At 48.7% G+C, this 18,378-nt stretch overlaps 1 protein-coding gene across 6 annotated transcripts in view; it reads left to right on the plus strand.

Moving 5' to 3' along the window:
* Nucleotides 1-18,378, plus strand: part of PSD3 (pleckstrin and Sec7 domain containing 3) — a 108,629-nt gene that overhangs the window by 17,011 nt on the left and 73,240 nt on the right. For 2 of the 6 annotated variants that reach the window (XM_027895587.1, XM_027895669.1), the window contains exons 3-4: nt 12,102-13,167; nt 14,484-14,864. In XM_027895587.1, coding sequence (XP_027751388.1) covers nt 12,102-13,167; nt 14,484-14,864 — 1,447 coding nt within the window. Of the gene's footprint in view, nt 1-6,153; nt 6,238-8,121; nt 8,358-12,101; nt 13,168-14,483; nt 14,865-16,211; nt 16,282-17,814; nt 18,274-18,378 lie in introns of those variants that run through there. The other 4 variants (XM_027895830.1, XM_027895749.1, XM_027896075.1 and 1 more) reach the window with 4 other exon arrangements.

Raw genomic sequence — 18,378 nt, forward strand, 5'->3', positions numbered from 1 at the left:
AAAAAAAAAAAAAAAAAAAAAAAAAAAAAAAAAAAAAAAAAAAAAAAAAAAAAGGGAAAAGAAAAAGCAGAACTGAAGTCTAGAAAGCGAGTAAACAGTTTCTTCCTGGATTTTATAAAGTTTGGTCTCCCCCTTGGGCAATCCTAATTGCAAAGCGAAAAAAAAAAAAAACAACAAACAAGCAAAACTGCAAAGGGGGGAAAAAAACCCAACAAACCCCAAACCACCGAAATTTTAAATTTTAAAACCTTTTCCAAATTGCCACAAAATGCGTGTCGGATTATCACATGAATCATGATGACCTCATTTCTTGCTTAGAGAGACACAGCGTGAGAGCACTGTCAGCAGGCATTGGTACATATCCGGGGATCAGTATTAAATAAAGTACGCTGTGTCTGGTAAGTCCAAGTGAATCTGTTGTTATTACCAGCCAAAACAATTATCACATGTGACGGGTATTCCGAGCTGAGTGCTGGGCCCTAAAATAAAGGGCGGCAAAGAGTAAGCCAGATGTAGAGACGTTTCTGGATCTTCTCCTGTTCCTTTATTGATGAGAAACTACCATTAGGAGCTAACAATTATAATGCAAAATGGGCTTGACTTCAAGGGAGGGTTTCCAAGTATTTAACAGTGGTTAACACGAGATGTTTTTCAAGTGTACCCGAAAACTGGGTGACACTGTGCCTACCCAGACTGGCCTCATTCTGTCTCAGATTCATCCTCCTCCTCCAAGATGACTTACCACAGCGGATAAATGAGAGTGGTACTGCCCCTTCTACTTTTTTTCTTCAAGTGAGCAGGCTTTAACTGGTTACTAGCTGGAGATAAATGAGGAAGGGGTGACTGAGGGCACTGCAGTGCAAACCCAGGGCTCTGTGCAACAAGTGATGACTTTTTTTTTGATTTGATACATGTCAAATATGTCATGACATATGTTTCTGGGGGAAGCAACTATGCCTGAAAGTCTCTCTGTTCTTCTCTGTGTTAGATGGGAGGGAAAAAAACACCACCAAAAATCCAAACAAACCTGCTAATTTCTAAAGTTGTGTTTAAAAGAAAGAAGACATGCTTTTTAGGGGTCAAAGTATGAAGTATTTTAAGCAAATGAGTGACAGGGGCAGGGCCAGGAGGAGTGTTGGTGTTTAAACTTGGTCAAGAGAACCACTTGTCACTGTGGGCAATAAGGCTGAACTTTAATTTATCTAACCCAAAGCAGTTCACCCGTGCCATGGCTGGCCTCAGAAACAGGACATAACATGTAAGCTGCTGAATGGCTTAATTACTGCTGCCTTCTGGTTTATCCTTTCCCTTTCAGCCATAGCCATGTTACTGAAGCTCTGCTGGATGCTGTTGAGGGAATACATTTTTTAATTGAGTACTAAACCACTTGAATCAGACAAGCCAAAGAAGGAAGAATACTTCTGTCTACCTGGGTGGGAGATGGCATACTTTGTTAGTTGAGCTCCTGTGCTGATTTTTATCTTCCAGGTTGAAGCCTGTGGTCATTTTCATAAGTGAGAGGAGGGAAAATAAAAAGTTGGATGCCTTTATAAGAGGTTTTTCATCAGTGATATTCAAGTGCTAATAAAGCTGTCGCATAAAAAAATCTTCTCATAATTTCTTTCCTTTGCTGTCCTCAGTCTGGTTTTGTCTGGGGTACTTGTGGTCGCTGATGCCCTCATGCTTTTGTCTTTGCTGTGTGATGCCTCCTGTCTGGCTCCTCTCCTCTCGTTTGTTGCCCATCCTCCTGCCCTGGATGCCTTACTCGGAGCAGGAGGAGGTCCAAGCCCCTGGGACCCTCATCTCATTGTGGGAAGGGTTTGGGGCCACACATCCCCCTGCAGAACCCGCTCGTGGGGCCCCTGCTTTCCACTGTGGGAGCAGGGAGGGCTCACCACGCGCAGCCACGCGCCCCTGCACAGCCTGGCCACCTTCCTTGGCAAAACCCCAGCCTTCCGCCTTCCAGCTAAAGAAAATGTTTTTTAGAAACTGAATTTGGCTGGGTTGGACAAGACCTCTTCTCAGACTCATTGACATAAAGGGTGCTTGTTGTATATGGAAACATACTCTGCTCTGGAAATGCCACAGAAACAGTGATCTCTATTGAGCAGACTTATCTTTAGGCTCGGGCGTGTTACAGTCCTGATTTTTATGACTTTGCAGTTAATATGTTTAAATACCAAAAAGAAAAAAAAAAAACAACCCTGGCAGCATGGCTTAGTCCTAAACAGTGCTTTCTTGGGGAAAACAGTGGGGGATGCTACAAAATAATTCCTTAAGTAAACATGAAGGCCAAATACCCCATAATTCCTGTTATATGAGAAAATAAATCCAAGACTGTTGTTAGGAAGAAAATGGCTTCTTAAGATTAATACACAGTCTTTTCTCTGATGCTTCTGGGAGGAGAAAGCTTTCATCCCTCCTGTGTAGCAGAGGGTGTAATCTCATCCTTCACAAAAAAGCCCTGTACAAATAGTGCCTGTGTTGCTATGCAAATCTGGTGTTTCCCAACAGCTGCTGGAAGAAGCTTGGTTTTGAATTCCTGGTGCAACAAATAGCTTTTTGGAAAGCCTGTCACTTGCTGTTTTGTGTTCAGTGAGGTGTCATGAGGCAACTGAGCTCATTTAACAGCTTGCTTCTGCCAAAAGAGATGGTCCCAGACACACACTGCCACGGATTGTTTCATGCTAGTTCTTGTGCTCATCTGTTTGCTTAGCAAGCTCAAGCCAGAAAATACTGAGTAACAAAAAAACCTCTAAAAAATGCCAAAAGAACAATAATAAAAAAAAGGCTTACTTTCTCCTGGCATTGTGTGCTGAATCGTGTCTGGAAGGGGTCAGACAATGCCACAGCTGACACGTGAAAGAAAACCAAACACATACTTTGACCCATGCAACATACCCTTTCCTGAACCCCAATCATGGAAATCACTGCTTTTGCTGTAGAATTTCTATAACTTGTTTCAAGAGCAAAGGAAGAACACAATGGCTGCTTTTTTTGTACGAGCAAAGCCTTTTTACGGTCTTATGATGCTGATTGAGACAGCCTTAAGAAAATTATCCTAGTATCTTTGTGTAAAATGAGCCCTCCTGACATACTAGGTTGTCCTTTGTCTTCTGCCTTTCTTGCTCTGTGTCACTTCAAGGCGTGCTTGTTCAGCTCTGCTGCATCCTCTGTGCGTTAAGACAGTAGTGGCACCTTCCTGATCTTCACTCTGAAAAACTGCCCTTAGACCGCGGGCACTCCTGTTCCACTGTTCTCATGACAGCCCAGATTGCTGACTGTAGTCTTGCCCAGCGCTCTAACCCCATCGCTTTCCATTTTGAGGCACCAGCCTCTGCCACGCTTTCATCCCTCGCTCTTTCCATCTACAGGCAGTCCTGGAAGTCTGGGATCCCTGGTCCAGTATATTCCTCTGCAGCTCTGCTTTCTCGATGAGGTGCAAAACTGCATTCTTTGAGGGTCGGAGGACTGCCTGATTCTCACATTCATGTTGCCTAATTAGGGTGGAGGATAGGTACATCAGATGTCCTGCAGCATTTAACAGGAACACACACAAGGCTGGAATAGAGAAAGCTCGGACCTGTGGTGCCCGCTCCCCCCTTAATTATAACTCCATCATCCTGCTGACATACTTGACTCTCTCAGCCTTTCCTTGCTGTTGTTGTTTCTAGTGTCCCACTAGATGGAACATTCTCTGACACGCTGAAGACCCGCAGGATTTTTTAAATCATAGTGATTAATCAACAGTTTTGTCGTGGATATCCCTGATGTTTTTGCACTGGTGGTTGGCAGTGATGCGAAAAGAAGGTTAACTTTTTAAATCTGAGTCTCCAGAGGTACTGCATTAAAACTTCCCAGCTGAGTTTGTGCACTGTAAGAAGTGCTTACCTCCCTGGCACCAGCGTGTTCACTGGCTGTGTTGGGTGTGTTCCTCTTTCGCTCCAGCTTGGGGTAAACCAGGTCATTTCTGGAGAGCAGCGAGCTCTTACAGTGCTGTCAGAAGAGCACTGTCACATCAGGCTGTGCACGTGGAAGAATTAATGTCGGTGCAGGAGGACACGTCGCACTGTGCTCCGCATCCCGGCTGCGTGACGGGGAGCTGTCTTGCTGTGTCCCTTTGAACTTCTGAGTCCTGCTTCCTGGGGCTGGGAGAAGCTGAGGCGTGCTCTGGGGCCGTCAGGTGTGGTGTGATGGATGTCTGGCTTTCCAGTCCCAGGGAGAGGAAAACTAAAGGGGCACAGGGCATTATGCTAAGTCCGTTGCTCCACAGGAGGAAATTGTATGTCTTGTGACCTGCGCTTGAAAGCTGGATAGTTCAAGTTATCATAACCTACAGCTGTGGGGAGGAGATTACCACATCCTCGACTTGGTAAACAACAGAGTTGTTTGAAGGCCAAGGGTTTAATAAAAATAATCATTAAAATATGGGCTGTTTGTTTATTGTTTTTTAGATGTGCAAAATTAAGCGCTCAGAAGTTAGGAAATGCCAGAGTTAAGCCAGTAATTGCCTCCCAATCTGTGGCCTGTTCACTGAAGCCGAGAGCCCTGCTGATGTGAGCGCACAAATATTTGGGGGCCCGGTGATGCTGGCAGCCCATCAATGTCTGGCCACATCAGAGGCTCTCTGCACACGGGGCACAGGCTGAGCTCGGCTGAAGCTGGCAGGGCTCAGCAGCTCTTTCCTGGAGGCAGTCAGGCCGTTCCCTTCCACTGGGCAGACGGAAAATGATGCATCCAGGTCAGTGGGCACAACAGAGGAGGCTCGGCCAGCTGACTCGGCTGTAAGGCAGGTGCTGTGGGGCACAGCTGCATTTTTGCTTGTCACCACGGCCTCCTCTCCTCTCCTTGGCTTCAGCCCCATCATCTGGTGAGACAGGCAGCAAACCAGCCCAAGCCCTCCATAGTGCTGTAGCCTTGCTTCACTTCTGAAGCTTTCTGAAGGAAGTGATGCATGTTAACCTGCTGCTGGAGATGGCTTGATAAGAACATGGAGAAGGCATTTAATTAAAATTACGGGGGTAGATGCAGTTCTGGCCTGTTACTGCGCTGAAGAAGTGTAACGCAACAAGTATTCTTCCTGTTCAGAGTTCACTGCTCTAACAAGTGCCTTCTGCTCTAGACCCCCGCGTTGTTTATTTAACTGTGTCCAGCTTCCTGAGGAAGGGAATCTCATTCACTGTGTGAACTTGCTCAGAAGTTACTATGCAATGTTCAGCTGCGTAGCGTGTCCTTTAGCAACAAATGCTTGGAGCCTGGGAGACACACACGTCCCTCTGTGCCCTGTTTTTGGTTGAGCTGGGCGCATAAGCTGATATCCAGCTCCTGGAGTGTTCTGAGGACTGCTTAGCAAGCTTACTCTTAATTGGTCCCAAACACTGAAATGCAGTAAAGGACATGGTTTTCTGCAGGTGTGCCTTGTTTCTGGATCTGCAAAAATCCAGAGTTTCTGAGATCTGTGTGCAGTAGTAGCGTGGGATTTTTTTAAGCAATTGTTGCTTGCTCAAAGTGATTTGTTGCGTGTTTTGAGAAGATTCTCTAAAAATACAATATTTTAAATACAGGACATTAATTACAAGTGGATTTAGAGAGGCTGTAAAGTCTTTGTAGATGCTGCAAGTGTGAAAGCAGCTGTGAGTTGTCACTGCTCCAGAAGTTTGTTCTTCAGCTGAAGGCTCTTAGGTAGCTTTTAAAGTAACTCTTGCTGTCACTGTGTGTATCTACACTTAAAAAAATCACCTGTTAGCTGCTTCCTTTCTAAATCGCAGCAGTAGAAAACCAGAAAATTTCAGATTCTTTTTGGATCTGTCTTTTACATTCTGGGTTTATGACTTTTCCGAACATAACTCTTAAACCAAAGCTTGAGATTCTTGCAACCATGACACTCCAGCGTGTGGGGCTTTAAAGAAGAAAAGTGCATTGAATATTGTAAGACTCATCCCCACTTTTACGTCAGGATAAGGAGCCCACATACTCCCTTTGTGTTCCCTCCTGTTCCTGCTCATGCTAACAGCTGTTTCACTCTACCATTTTGCTTTCCAGGGTAATGACTCTTGGGACTGAGCTATCTCACTGACCATCTGTGGCCCATACAGCAATTTGTAGTGGATAATCCCTCTCACTAAATCCTCTCAGCACGTGCTGCATGTTAGTTTTGGACTTTGTCCTGTTTTGAGCTCACCGTAGGCCTGAGAGCTGCTGTGGCAAGGTGCCATCCTTCCTGCAGTGGGGCAAAAGGTACGGGGCTCTCTGGAGGACTCTTAATTCAGTGCAGTTGGGGTTATGCAAGTGGTCCCAAACCTTGCTTACCACCGGGAATTAGTTAACATCTCTGGAGTAAGGAAGTATGCAACCAAGTCACAGCACTGCTTACATGAGCCTTTTCATCAGGAACAGGGTTAAAACTTGTGCAATTGTAAAAGAATCCACACAAATGCTCAAACAGACACAGAGTGCCCCGTATATTTTACATGCTGTTTTGGTCAGTGTTCTCTTAATGGGCAGAATCTATATTCTTTACCTAGGAGCTTTTCTTACTCTGTTTTTCAAGCCATGACAACTTGGGCATCCCATAACTACCAGACTCCAGCTCTGGGACTGGGCCAAGCAGAGAGATCTGTGACGAATTTACATAGCACGGGCATGACTGTCCTGTGGCAGACTGAAGGTTCACCTTGCACAGCCTCTGGTAGCCCAAACCCCCCAGAATTTAGGGAACTGTGCAAGAGCAATGGTGAGCAGTACTTCTTTGATAACCTCCCCCCAGTATGTAGCAAGCTGTGGGTGGGGGATTTCCTGGGCGACACACTGCCCCTGGGTGCTTGCAGGGGGATTATTTTCTTCCCTGAACCAGTTAGTTTAATTTCTGGGTAACCCTTGAGCTGCCACACCACTGCCTGGCTGTTCAGGCAGGACAAGTGCGAGGAGCACGCTGCCTGTGCTCGCTGCTGGGCTCTGTGTCAAACCTCCCACTAACCACAGCAAGGACTCCCTCTGGTTGTCTCTTTTTGAGGTGAAGAATCTCAGCCGACCTGGGCACTTCTTCCGTGTGGGCTCTGTTGCACCTCTGGTCCCCCCTGCCTTTGCTGCATATCTGCTAAGGCACAGAGAGGCATTGAACCAGGGCTTATTTCTAGACAGCTCTCCCCTCTGTCTTCCCCCTGCTTCCCTCTCACTCTCACTCAGCTTCCCCATTTCCACCAATTTGTTTTTACGTAGTGTCGCTGCAACTTCAGAAGGGACGGAGAACTGGCTCTGCTTCCGCTTTCTGGGGCAAGACAGCTGCCCAAAAACCTGGAGCGGCCGCAGAAAAAGCTGCGCCCAGTCCGGTGTGGACGTTTTGCAGTCCGGTTACAAAAGCACCGTGTTTGCACTGTGTTAATCCCCTGGCTTTGCATGCACCAGCCAGGCAGGACCTATCACGGCATGGGGGATGACATCATTTGGAAAAAGGGCTGCTGCGGGAGGCTGCCAGAGGCCGTGCAGCATCCCTCCCCTCTCACGGGGGACGGCCGCTCCATCGCAGCATGAGCGGGCTATCACTTGGAATAGTTCTAAGTTGACCCTAAGAAGTCGTAACTTGAGGGAGTGCAGGACATCCGTGGGAGATAACGTGTAACCCTCCTCCCTGGCAGGCTGCAGTGATGGTATAAATACCATAAATCCAGCGATTTGCTCATTAAGCTCTTGTCACCCAGAGATTCGTCTCATCTTAACGCACTCACTGTTTTTATACTTGCCCTAATCTGCCCTTTTACAAACAGCGGCAAGAGGTACCAAGAAAGCACAGCCGAGCATGCAGAGCTTCCTTCACCCGTGTGCTGCCTGCGCTCGGCGCAAGGAGCTGCGGAGAAACAAAACGCACGGTGACTGGGGCTGCTCAGTGAACGCTTCCAGCTCACTTAACGCCGAAATGCCATAAAGCATCCCTGCGCTCTTGAAATCAGCACATGACTCCCGGCATCGCCATTCCACCCGGTTCTTCCCTTACGGAACGCAGTTACAATAAACGGCGGCTAAGCACGGACGTCTCTCCCCTGGCATGCCGTCAGGCAGCCTTGCCGGAGGAAATGGTTTTTTTTTTCCCCCTGCAAGCTGCCAAGGTGGACTCCTTAGCTCCTGCGATAGACTGAATGAGACTGCAGTTCCCCCATCAGTTTCATAATACTCAGAAAGCATCCATTTACATCATTGTGTGCAGTGCAGGGCACCAGCTGCCAGGAAATTTGAAACTATTTTGATTCCAGTTGACTAGAACAGCAGCAATTGAATTAGCTGATATCGCTATAGATAAACTGATGATCTGTGCATTTTATTTCTTTGACCAATGGGTAACTGCTGGAGCTACAGTAACCTCTGTGAGTAAGGACACTGTTCAAGCAAATATATCTAATTTCTCGAGCTAGCTAATATATATATATATATTGTATAGAGAGAGACACTCACACCATTCTTTTGTAAAATGTACCTGTAACCAAAATGTCTGTCTATGCTTTTAACTTGTGTTTTGCTTCCTAGAATTTCCTTTTATTATGCTGTAGACAAGCTTGCTTGACATGGAATGATTATTTACCTATGAAATATCATATCTATGCCTTATTTAAGTCATTAATGCTTTCAACGTCTAGTCTTCAGAAAGGCTGCCAAATGCTGTTACGTTATATTTGCCCCATCTCAGTTTGCTAGTCACTCTCCCCCTCTCTATTTTAGCTTTTTCTCTATCCATTTTTCTTTTTTTCCTTTTTCTTTTTTCCTTTATTGAAAGAAGCCACCTTCAATGCAAAGTAGAAATTGGTGTTACCTGAAAGTGTGTGTCCTTTCTTTGTTTGTTTGGTGATGGGTATTTTTTTTCCCTGCGCATCTTCAGTGCAGTCCTTAAATTTTGTTGTTGTCTTTCTAGCCTTGTTTGTAATGCAGTCATATTGGGGGATGGGTTGGACAGGATATGCCAGTAGCTGCTGCAAGACATGATGCTGTGGTGGTGGATGGGAATAAGGGAGGAGTTTCCCTTAAAGAGCTCAAGCTCCTCCAAGCTCTGGTACCTGAAATAGCTCTCTGAGCAAAGGGAAAGGCTTTGCGGTTTTAGGAGTAGGGGGCAGTTGGTCGTGATTTACCTCAAAGATTGGAGGCCTTGGTAGTCATCTGCATGGTGGTACCTAACATGATGGGGACAGAATGCTGCTTTGGTGCCTTATATGAGTTTTTTTTTTTTTAATCAGACAGAAAATTAGGCAATATTCTGCAGTATGCCATGAAGGTAAGAATCCCACTGACTTGTGCTCACACAGAGCAGCAGTAGCAGCATAAGTCCTTCCAGAGCAGGGCTGCTGACATCTCACTGTAGAAAACAGCTTGAATTTCTACTGTGAAAGTTCTGCTCTCTTGCCCAAACGGAACAGAGTTTGCACAAGTGGCAGACAGGAGTACCCATGAGCGCTCTCCCTCCTCCTGCCCGTCTCTCCATGCCCACATGTGTGTGTATGTGTGTGCTCTGGACGTGTACCTCTTCTGGAGGCTGCCAGAGGGTAAAGTTTGCTTGGGATGAAGTTCAGGGGGAGAAGTAAATCAGAAACTTGCTCGAGATTGCTTGCTGCTGTCAGCAGTGGCCGCCGGTGGCAGATGGGGACGCGCAGCAGGACACTCAGCATTCACCTCCAGGAATAAGGCCGCTTCTGTTTCCCTCGTGTCGGTTCAGAAGCTAAGGCAGCAATTAGCAGAGAAGAGCCTGGCCCCTTGGCAGGGTATGTGTGTGGTGCCTTGTTAGGGCTTGGCCTCTGGAGCACATTGGCCGCCTCCCAGCCCCACAGGAGGCTGGGGACCGGCGCTCTGGGCTTCCTTCCAGCAAGGCAGGGTGTGTGGGTTGGAGCGAGGCACGGGGCATCCCAGCTCCTGGGGCTCTGTGCATTACCTTTCTTTGGGCAGCGCAGCCAAGGAGTGGCATGGTCCAGCACTGTCCCTCAGTGCTGTGGGCAGGAGGGGAGCCCAACTGGGGTACCCCTGTAGGGTTGCACACTGAGAGTCGCTGTGGGTGGATGTGTCCATGAAGAAGGCTTTACATTAGCATCTCTAGTGACAGGCTCCCTATCAGCAGTTCTCTCCTAAAAAATCCCATCTCTAGACATAAGACACATCTCTAGTGCTGAGAGAGCATCAAGCACTAAGGTCTCCACATTAGAGCAGTCCAGGGTTGTGAGGTGGCGAAGCGGGGCCTTTTGCTGGCTTGGGGTTGGCCTGGTGCAGGTGTAGGAATGTTTCAACCATGAAGCAGTAATCTCATATGTGAGTCCTGGTGGAAGTGTCCCCCAGTGGCAACCTAGTGCCTGTGCCATGAAAAGAGTGGGCTTGGGATGCACAAAGCACTGCGTGGGGGCTGTTTGCCTGGTGCTTTGGGCAGCTGGAAGAAGTTCCATGGGTGCACCCACATCTGTGTGTTGGAAACCCTGCCATCAAGGCAGTCTGGTGATGCAGCTGTGGGCATCCTCTTGCTCCTTAACGCTCCCTGGGACCTAGCAGGAGGGAAAAGGTCCCTGCTTTGTCTGGTCACTTGTCCTCAACAGCCACCAAGTGATCTGGGCGAAACCTGACCCACTGAATTTTTAGTATATAGTAATTAAATCAAAGACACGGAGATGAGATCTGGAGAACCTACTAGGGAAGAGATGTGCTTGGCACAGTCGAAGTCTGTCACTTTGATCCTGCAGCACGCACAATGTGTGGTAATTACCCTGTGGCTAGGTATACTGGATAGTGAGCTGGCAGGTGTGAGCTTCTGCTTGTCTTTACAAACCACTGGCACATAGGTAGCCACCTTAATGCAGTGCTGAGCTTGCATTAAATTATCCTCTCTTTCACCTTGAACTCAGCCTGTCATTAACCACAGCTACATGGCTTTCACCTCAGCCTGTGGCCAGCCTGCCTGGAGTGGAGATGGTGGTCAGTTTGCAATTCAGTACCTAGAGATGCAACGTAGAGTGGAAGCAAAGCATCCAAATGCGTGTTGGTGTCTGCTTTCAGAGCTGTCACCCTGACATTTTTCAGAGTAGGTGTTTGGGTATGGCCCCTGTGCTGTTTGATTTAAAACCCTTTTATAGTCCAGGCCAGTTTTTTATCCCAGATGGATGCAACAAATGCAGCAGGGTTTTTTTTTTTTTTTTTGGTTTGTGTGTGTTGTTGTTGTTGTTTTGCTTTTTAATTGTTGTTTTGTTTGTTTAGTTTTTTTCCGCCCCAAAGCTCAGTTTCTCCTCGAGCCATGATACAAGGTGGCCAAGTATCTGTCATTGTGTGATCCCTGAGATCCTTCTGAGGACAGATGGTTCTCTGTTACCCCACAACAATGGGAGCCAGTGGGTGCTTGGCACTTTGAAATGGGACTGTCCATTTTTGCTCCTGCTTTGTTTACATCAGTTGGAAAAGCAGCAGGAGGAAGGGAGGGGTGGTAAGCTTTCTGTGCAGCGGCATTTGCTGCAACAGCAAATGTGAACCGCTCACTATGCATCCACCACTGCAAAATGACCTTCAGCTACCTGAGTTGTTAAAGGAAGTGCTGGCAGAAGGCTGAACTGCTCATTAATTGCTTTATAATTTAGCTAATTGGTTTTGTCAAGGCTGTGGAAAATACGGGGTGTGGCTGATTATCTTCCCAGTGTTTCACCTTTAAAAGTGAAAATGACCTAAAAACTTCTTATTTTAAAGTAAAACCATCATGTGTGGTGCATTCTTTGGATGGATGCCAGACCTCTGAATATCTGCTTTCTTCAGCCTCTGCGCCTGGCCTGTGGCCTCAGACTGTTCCTGGGCCACAGGGATCCTTTCTGAAGTGTAGCAGACATTTCTAGCATTCCTTCCCCTGTAGTGCACACTCCCAAAGTAGGGCTGCCCAAAAACTCCTAAGTGAAAGGACCAGCTCTGGATAACTGCAGTTGTGAGAGTGTTCAAAACTGAATTAAACTGAACGGTATTTTCCCTGCTGGGCAGAGCATAGTTACTCCTTTAGGAGAGGGCTGGGAAGGGAGGTCAGGTTTTTTACTTTGTGCATGTGGAAGATAAATCCAGCGTCTTTTTTTTTTTTTCTTTTTCTTTCTTTTTTTTTTTTTAATTTGCAGGTAGTGGCCGTGGAAGCAGCGCTTTGCTTCCTCACACCATCATCAATGAGTTTCCAGAGTACGGCACTGTGGAGCCAAGCAGACACGAGCCAGCAGCTTCACCGACACGGCACGCAGAGCCCGTGACACGCCGTCCGGAGAGACGGGACAGCCACCACCACACCAGGCCCATTCCTCAGTGTGCAGCTCCTGCAGACAATTCGAGGCCTGATGCTGGGGCAGCGCAGCTGCACACCCCAGAAGAAGGTTTGCAACCTGCGGGTAACCAGCCAGAGATTATGAAGGTGTCTCGACGGTTGGAAGCAACAAAGGTGCAGGAGAGAGCAAATACTTCTCCCGATTCAGAGACGCAAATGGAAAAAGAGAGTGCTACTGGCAGCCAAAGTGTGCAGGCAGCCAGAGAACCAGTTCCAGGAGGCCAAGAAAAACTCTCAGACATGCCTCTTCCTTCTGAACGAACAGCTGAGGAAAAAAAGCATTTGGTCGTAGAGGAAGGTCTGGCTGCAATATGGACTGGAGAAAAGCAGTCCGAGTCCTTGCAAGGGATTAGTAACAAAGCTGAGGAGGTCCACGTGGTGCAGGGACAAAGCTGCCACAGACCGTCTGTGACAAACGGGGAAGCAGCCAGGAGAGTGGAGGGGTGGGCATGTTCCGAGGAGTTTTCAGGGTACGGTCAGGGTAAAACGCAAGTAGGTCCTGAGAGGAGGCTCGCTAAAGAGGCAGCTGGGAGTAAACATGTAGAGTTTCAAGGGGTGGAGATTTTATGGCTGCAGAAAGCTGAGGAGCAGAGAAGAAAGAAGCACTCGCTGGTGGACTCGTCTGTGGAGAGGAAGGCATTCCCCAAAACATCCAGCCACCCTGCATCGCCAATGGTCTCTCCAGGCCTTCTTTCCTCGCCAGACAGCGCGTGGAGTGAGGTCTGTGAGGACGCAAGGCTGGGACCCACTGCACCTGGAGCTGCCCCTCGAGCACCACCCAGTGAAAGCGAGAAGGATGAAGTTCCCATGAAGGACAGGAAGAACCGTGGCGAGGAGGAGGCGTCTGTGCTAGTGAGAGGACAGGGCAGGTGAGACCATGCTTGGAGGGGTGCAGGGGTCAGCTGGCATTCCTCTTGGCCTAAGCACATGGCCTTTGCCTACCTCCTTAGGAGATAATGAGAAACAACAAACGTTTATTTGCTGCCTTCAGTGTGGTGTCTGTGGTAGTGACTCCTCTCTGGTGGTGGCTAGTGCATGAAATTCGGGCTGAACCCCCTACACAACACCTCGCTGAAGCTTGAAGTCCATCTCACGTTCTGAAACATAAACACGTCTTGCTATTTGCACAGTGATGTCTGTGTGAGGAGGCATCTGTAGCAGGTGTAATTGGGATCCAGACATGGCATGTAATTAAATAAGGCAGCATGCAGGCCTGCCCATATGCGCCTGGCCAGGTTTTCTGATTTCAGGTGGAGTTTGTGAAAGAACACTGTGAGCACCTCTGAGAGGTCAGGTAATAAAGACATTTTATCCAAGGCCTTGTAGATTATTGAGACGGTAAATGCTGTGATGTGCTTTCTCTATCTGTCTGTCTATCTATCTATCTGTCTGTCTGTCTCTCTAATCTATGTTTATAGACTTCTAGCTATACATAGTGCAAAAAGTGTGCTCTGCTTTTTATGAGAGCATCCTGATTTGAGGCTCTTGTGACTTTGCACCTTGGGATATGGGGAGTTTTGCTTTGGCTAGTGCCTAGGATTACTCAGTTTGGCAGCCCTAACCTCTGGCACGTGCCGTGAGGAGCCCCACTGTATTTGGTGCAGCAGAGAAGAAAGCTCTCTGTCGGGGGGTGCTGCACCTTCCCCTGTACATCAGAAAGCATGATGAGTCTTCTCCCTCCAAATCTGGTTCTCCTGGATCCATGTGTTTAACTGCACTTGCTTCCCCTTTGCATTTTGGAGTGATTTCCTTCAGCTTTTTGCCAAAGACTCCAGTCCTAGGACTGCAGAGCTAGCAAACTATCCTTCAGGGGCAGAGGCTCTGTCTGAGTACACATCTCCAACACGTGCAGCCTCTGGCATGGCACTGGTGTTAGGACATGCCTTATGTGTATGTGAGTGCATTTTCTCCTCTGCAGACAAGCAGCTGATTTTATCTGTTAGGTTGTTCCCCAGCCCCCTCTTTTACCCAGAAGATTGTTTCTTTTCATGTCCCCAGAGAGGGAGATGGTGCCAATCATAAACAGAGGTGGTGCAAGGAGAAACTAGCATTTTACCTGCAGTGCCCTCTCCTGCACAGAGCCGCGCTGACCTTTCTGTTCACAAAGGTGGAAGGCGAGAAGGTTCAACCAGAAGTCTAAACCTTGCCCCCGAGCTGAAACGAGCTGTTTCTGGTTAATTTTCAGGATGATGGAGGAGGGCGAAGCAGCCGCAGGAGGATATGAAGATTTCCTTGGGCAGAGGCAATCCGACGTCTCCACTGATCTGTACAGCTCACAGTTCGAAAACATCCTAGACAATGCGTCTCTGTACTACAGTGCAGAGTCGCTGGAGACCTTGTACTCGGAGCCTGACAGCTACTTCAGCTTTGAGATGCCACTCACTCCCATGATCCAGCAGCGCATGAAGGAAGGCGGGCAGTTTTTAGATCGGACATCAGCCTTGGGGCAGCCAGATGTCCCTGACAGGGAGGTGAAGGGTTGCGGTGAAGGCATCGCCAATGGCTTAAGGGATACAAGCAAAACACTCTTCAGAGGAGATGTCACAGAAGTCCCTCATCTGGAAAGGTAAAAGCAGTGGGTGAGCTTTTTGTGTGCCTGCTGATTTTTTCCCCAGTCTCTGTTTACTTCAGTGTACTGTTGCAGAGTAGTTTTGCCTCCTTCAATGCTGCAAATTTCCTACAGAGAATAATTTCAAGTGTGACAGAGTGAGCTGCAGGAGAGAAGTGAACCATCCAAACCTGCCATTCATTAGAAAAGTGCAAATTTACTATATGAAGGTTTATTGGTGATACTTGTGTTGATAAAAGTCTGCCTGGTATTGTCACGACTCTGGGACCAGTCCCTGGAGGAGTTAGTTACTGGTTACAGATGAACCTTGTTCAGCTCCAATTCCTACCTGAATTTATCAGCAGCAATTTTAGGAGTAGTAACACTCTATGCACACAGACGAGTTGTCCAAATGCCGTCTGTGATTTGGATGTTAAAGGTGTGGCTCTGGGCATAGCTTTTCCTATCTTGAGGTCAGCAGTTTTTGAGCACTACTTCAGCTGGGATGAGGTTTTGCTCCCACCACATTAAAGGGACTAGAGGCTGTTAGCTGTGGCTTTGATTTGTGCACTAGTTACTTATTGAGAGAGGAAGCGGTGTTGCAAAAATGTTAATAATTTCCGTTTAAGTAAAGGGAGAGATAAGAAAACCTATTAAAAGAAAGAGAGTCATGTGAGAAGCAAAAAGTAGGCTGAAAATACCGTACAGTGTACAAACTCACTGTGAGCAAACTTTCCTCGTGTGCTGTCAGAGAGGGTGGGGAGAGTGTGAGGCAGCCACAGACAAAGTGGGAGGTTGTGTCAAAAGCAATAATCTGCAGAGTGGTGAGGGTGCCACTCATCTGCAAAGGGATGAGGGACCTTGTGAGTAACAAAGATGCCTCTGGTCTCCATCCTCCAGGGACAGGATGTTATTCAGGAGTCCTTAGACTATTCCCTTAGATGAAACTAATCTAGTTTGAGCTTTCCTGGGAGTCAGCAGTGGGAGATCTTTTATCTGTTTTATTACTTTTCTGCTAGCATGAAAGAAGTCCTTTGAGCAGAAGTAGTTTGGTTAACTTTATGAATTAAGGGAAAGTTTGCTCTTAAAACAACGGGCAGAAGGACTTAGAAGTTTAACATATTTTTCCATCAATCCTACAGTAAAAAAGGTGCTTAAATCTTGTGCCTGAATGGTGACAATAGGCAACAAGTGATTGCTAATTTGCAATAATCTCTATGAAGTCAGAAACTGAGGTCAGTCCTGGCACTTGCAGCTCCTTACTTATACCAAAACCAAAGACATAAAACTGGGCAGTGGAGGACAAGTAGCACGTATAGACCCGATTCTGTTACCCCCTTGTTGCAGCATTTAACATCTAGAAGATAGTGTCAAGTTTAAGACCCTCATTGGCTCATCAAGACAAAAGTTATCACAAAGACAAAGCTCTACTTAGGTGAGTCAAATTAGGTGCCTGGCTAACGTCGGTTGCACTAGGAATTAATTTTAGTTTAAATTTGCAGCCATAGTGATAAACCAACAGAGGGTTTTTAAAATCCTCGTTTCTTCTTCCCCCTTAAGAAAAAGAAACCAAAAAAACAAAACAAACAAAAAAACCAAAGAAGAAAGAAGTGTCCCCAGCAGCAGGTTTGTTAGGAAGCTGTGCTGGTATGGTCTGCAGGCTCTGTTAGGGACAAGCCTCGAGTTGACAAGGCTCACTTAAGGTAGGTGCCAATAGAGAAAGCCGCTGCAGCAGTATGGATATGGCCATACAGAGTAACCCTCCCAACAAGAACCTTATAGCCAACACGCCGCCTCTCTGCCCGGCATTCTGAACATCATGCTGTATCGCGCCAGATGTGGATGTCGTGTTGTGCGGCTGACCGACAGGTCGCGTGTGCTATTTTGTTGGAACCAGCGGGGAATCGCGGTGTTGCAGTTCGTGAGTGAGAAGCACTACGTGCATGCTGGCGGTGGCGCGGGGTTTTTTCGCTGAGGGGTGTGCCATGGTGATGATGCTCAGGTGAACCAGAAACAGCCTCCTGAGAGCCGCGCCTGCTCAGGGAGTCTGCAGGCGCGGTTGCGTTGCCTGAAGCAATCCGGGACTCGTTTAATTCCACGTGTGTGATAGGTGTAGGGCAGGCTCTGCGGCATCTCTGCCTCGTCCTGAGATTCTCCTCTCCGGCGGTGCCGTGAGCCTGCGGCCGTGCCTGGGGCTGCGGTTCCTCACGCCGAGCGCCTGCCTGGCGCTGCGGAGCAGCGGGGGGGCACCCACCGCAGTGCTCCAGCCCTCCCGGAGGAGGAGAAAGAGGAGGAGGAGGCGCGGGAGCCAAACCCTCCGCCCCGCCGTGCCTGGCCCCGCTCTCCGTGCGCGATGCCCACCCCGAGGGCTCCCCCCGAGGGCTCACTCCGCTCTCAGCCCCGGCTCCCTCCGAGGGCTCCCCCCGTTCTCAGCCCCGGCTCCCCCCGAGGGCTCCCCCCGTTCTCGGCGCCGGCTCCCCCCAAGGGCTTCCCCCGAGGGCTCCCCCCGTTCTCAGTCCCGGCTCCCCCCGAGGGCTCCTCCGAGGGCTCCTCTGAGGGCTCCCCGCGCTCTCAGCCCCGGCTCCGGGGGGCGGTGCCGGCAGGAGAGCGGCGGGAGGAGCCCCTCCCCTAGGGGTGGGGGCAGCTCTTGGGGTCTCAGCATGTGGATACTGGCAAGTGCAAAGCGAAGTGTGTGTGGAGGTGGTGGTGTGTGGAATTTTTGGGATGCAGGGCGGGGGTGTCGGGAGCGGGAGCAGGGCAGTGTGGCAGTGCGGGACAGCGAGGAGGACGAGCCCCCCATCTTTTCCAGAAACGGCGCTGCCAGCCCGAGGGAAGCAAAAACCGAAACTAAAGCCTCAGCGGTGTATTTCGGTGACACGAAAAGCCTGAGGGGAGGGAGCCCGCTTCCACGGGGGAACAGTGTGAAACACGTGCGGCTCTTCCCCCGGCCCAGTGCACAGGGGGACGGCGGACCTGAGAGCCAAGAGCTGGTGCTTTTACACCTGGAAAATGGGAAGCCGTGTGCCATTTGGGAGAGCCTGGGCTCCCCGTGGCCATGCCCTCCTGACAGCAGGTAGCTGAGCACCGCAGCCCCTTCTGCACCCGTCCGGAGGGACCCAGCGCGGAGCTGACCCTGGGCGGAGTGAGGTTTCGATGCTTGAGGGCGAGGAAACCTGGTCTTGTAATGAATAAGCGGGAGGGTAACATCCTTCTCGGCTCTTAGGAAATCGCTGGCTTTGGGAGGGGTCAGCTCTGGTATGTGAAGGCCGGTCACATGCTTTCAGAACTGGGGAAAAAAAAAAAAAAAGAAAAAAAAAGTGGAAAAAATGCTAGAGGCTTGCAGGCTGCAAGTTCCTATGGCTCCTGGGTGTCTGGAGATTTCATCCCTGCTGTCCTCCTTGTCAGCTGCTGGCCGTGGTTAATCGCAGTAAGTCCTGGCGAGAGCTGTACGATGGACCTGCCTGCTCTGACAGCTACTCGCCGCGCTTCCTTAGGGCAGGGGGATGTCAGCTGGCCCCTGTCTCTTCCTGAA

Source organism: Empidonax traillii, unplaced genomic scaffold, assembly GCF_003031625.1.
Source record: "Empidonax traillii isolate 1590-97213 ecotype Southwest subspecies unplaced genomic scaffold, ASM303162v1 scaffold2:size4533513, whole genome shotgun sequence".
Lineage (NCBI taxonomy): Eukaryota > Metazoa > Chordata > Aves > Passeriformes > Tyrannidae > Empidonax > Empidonax traillii.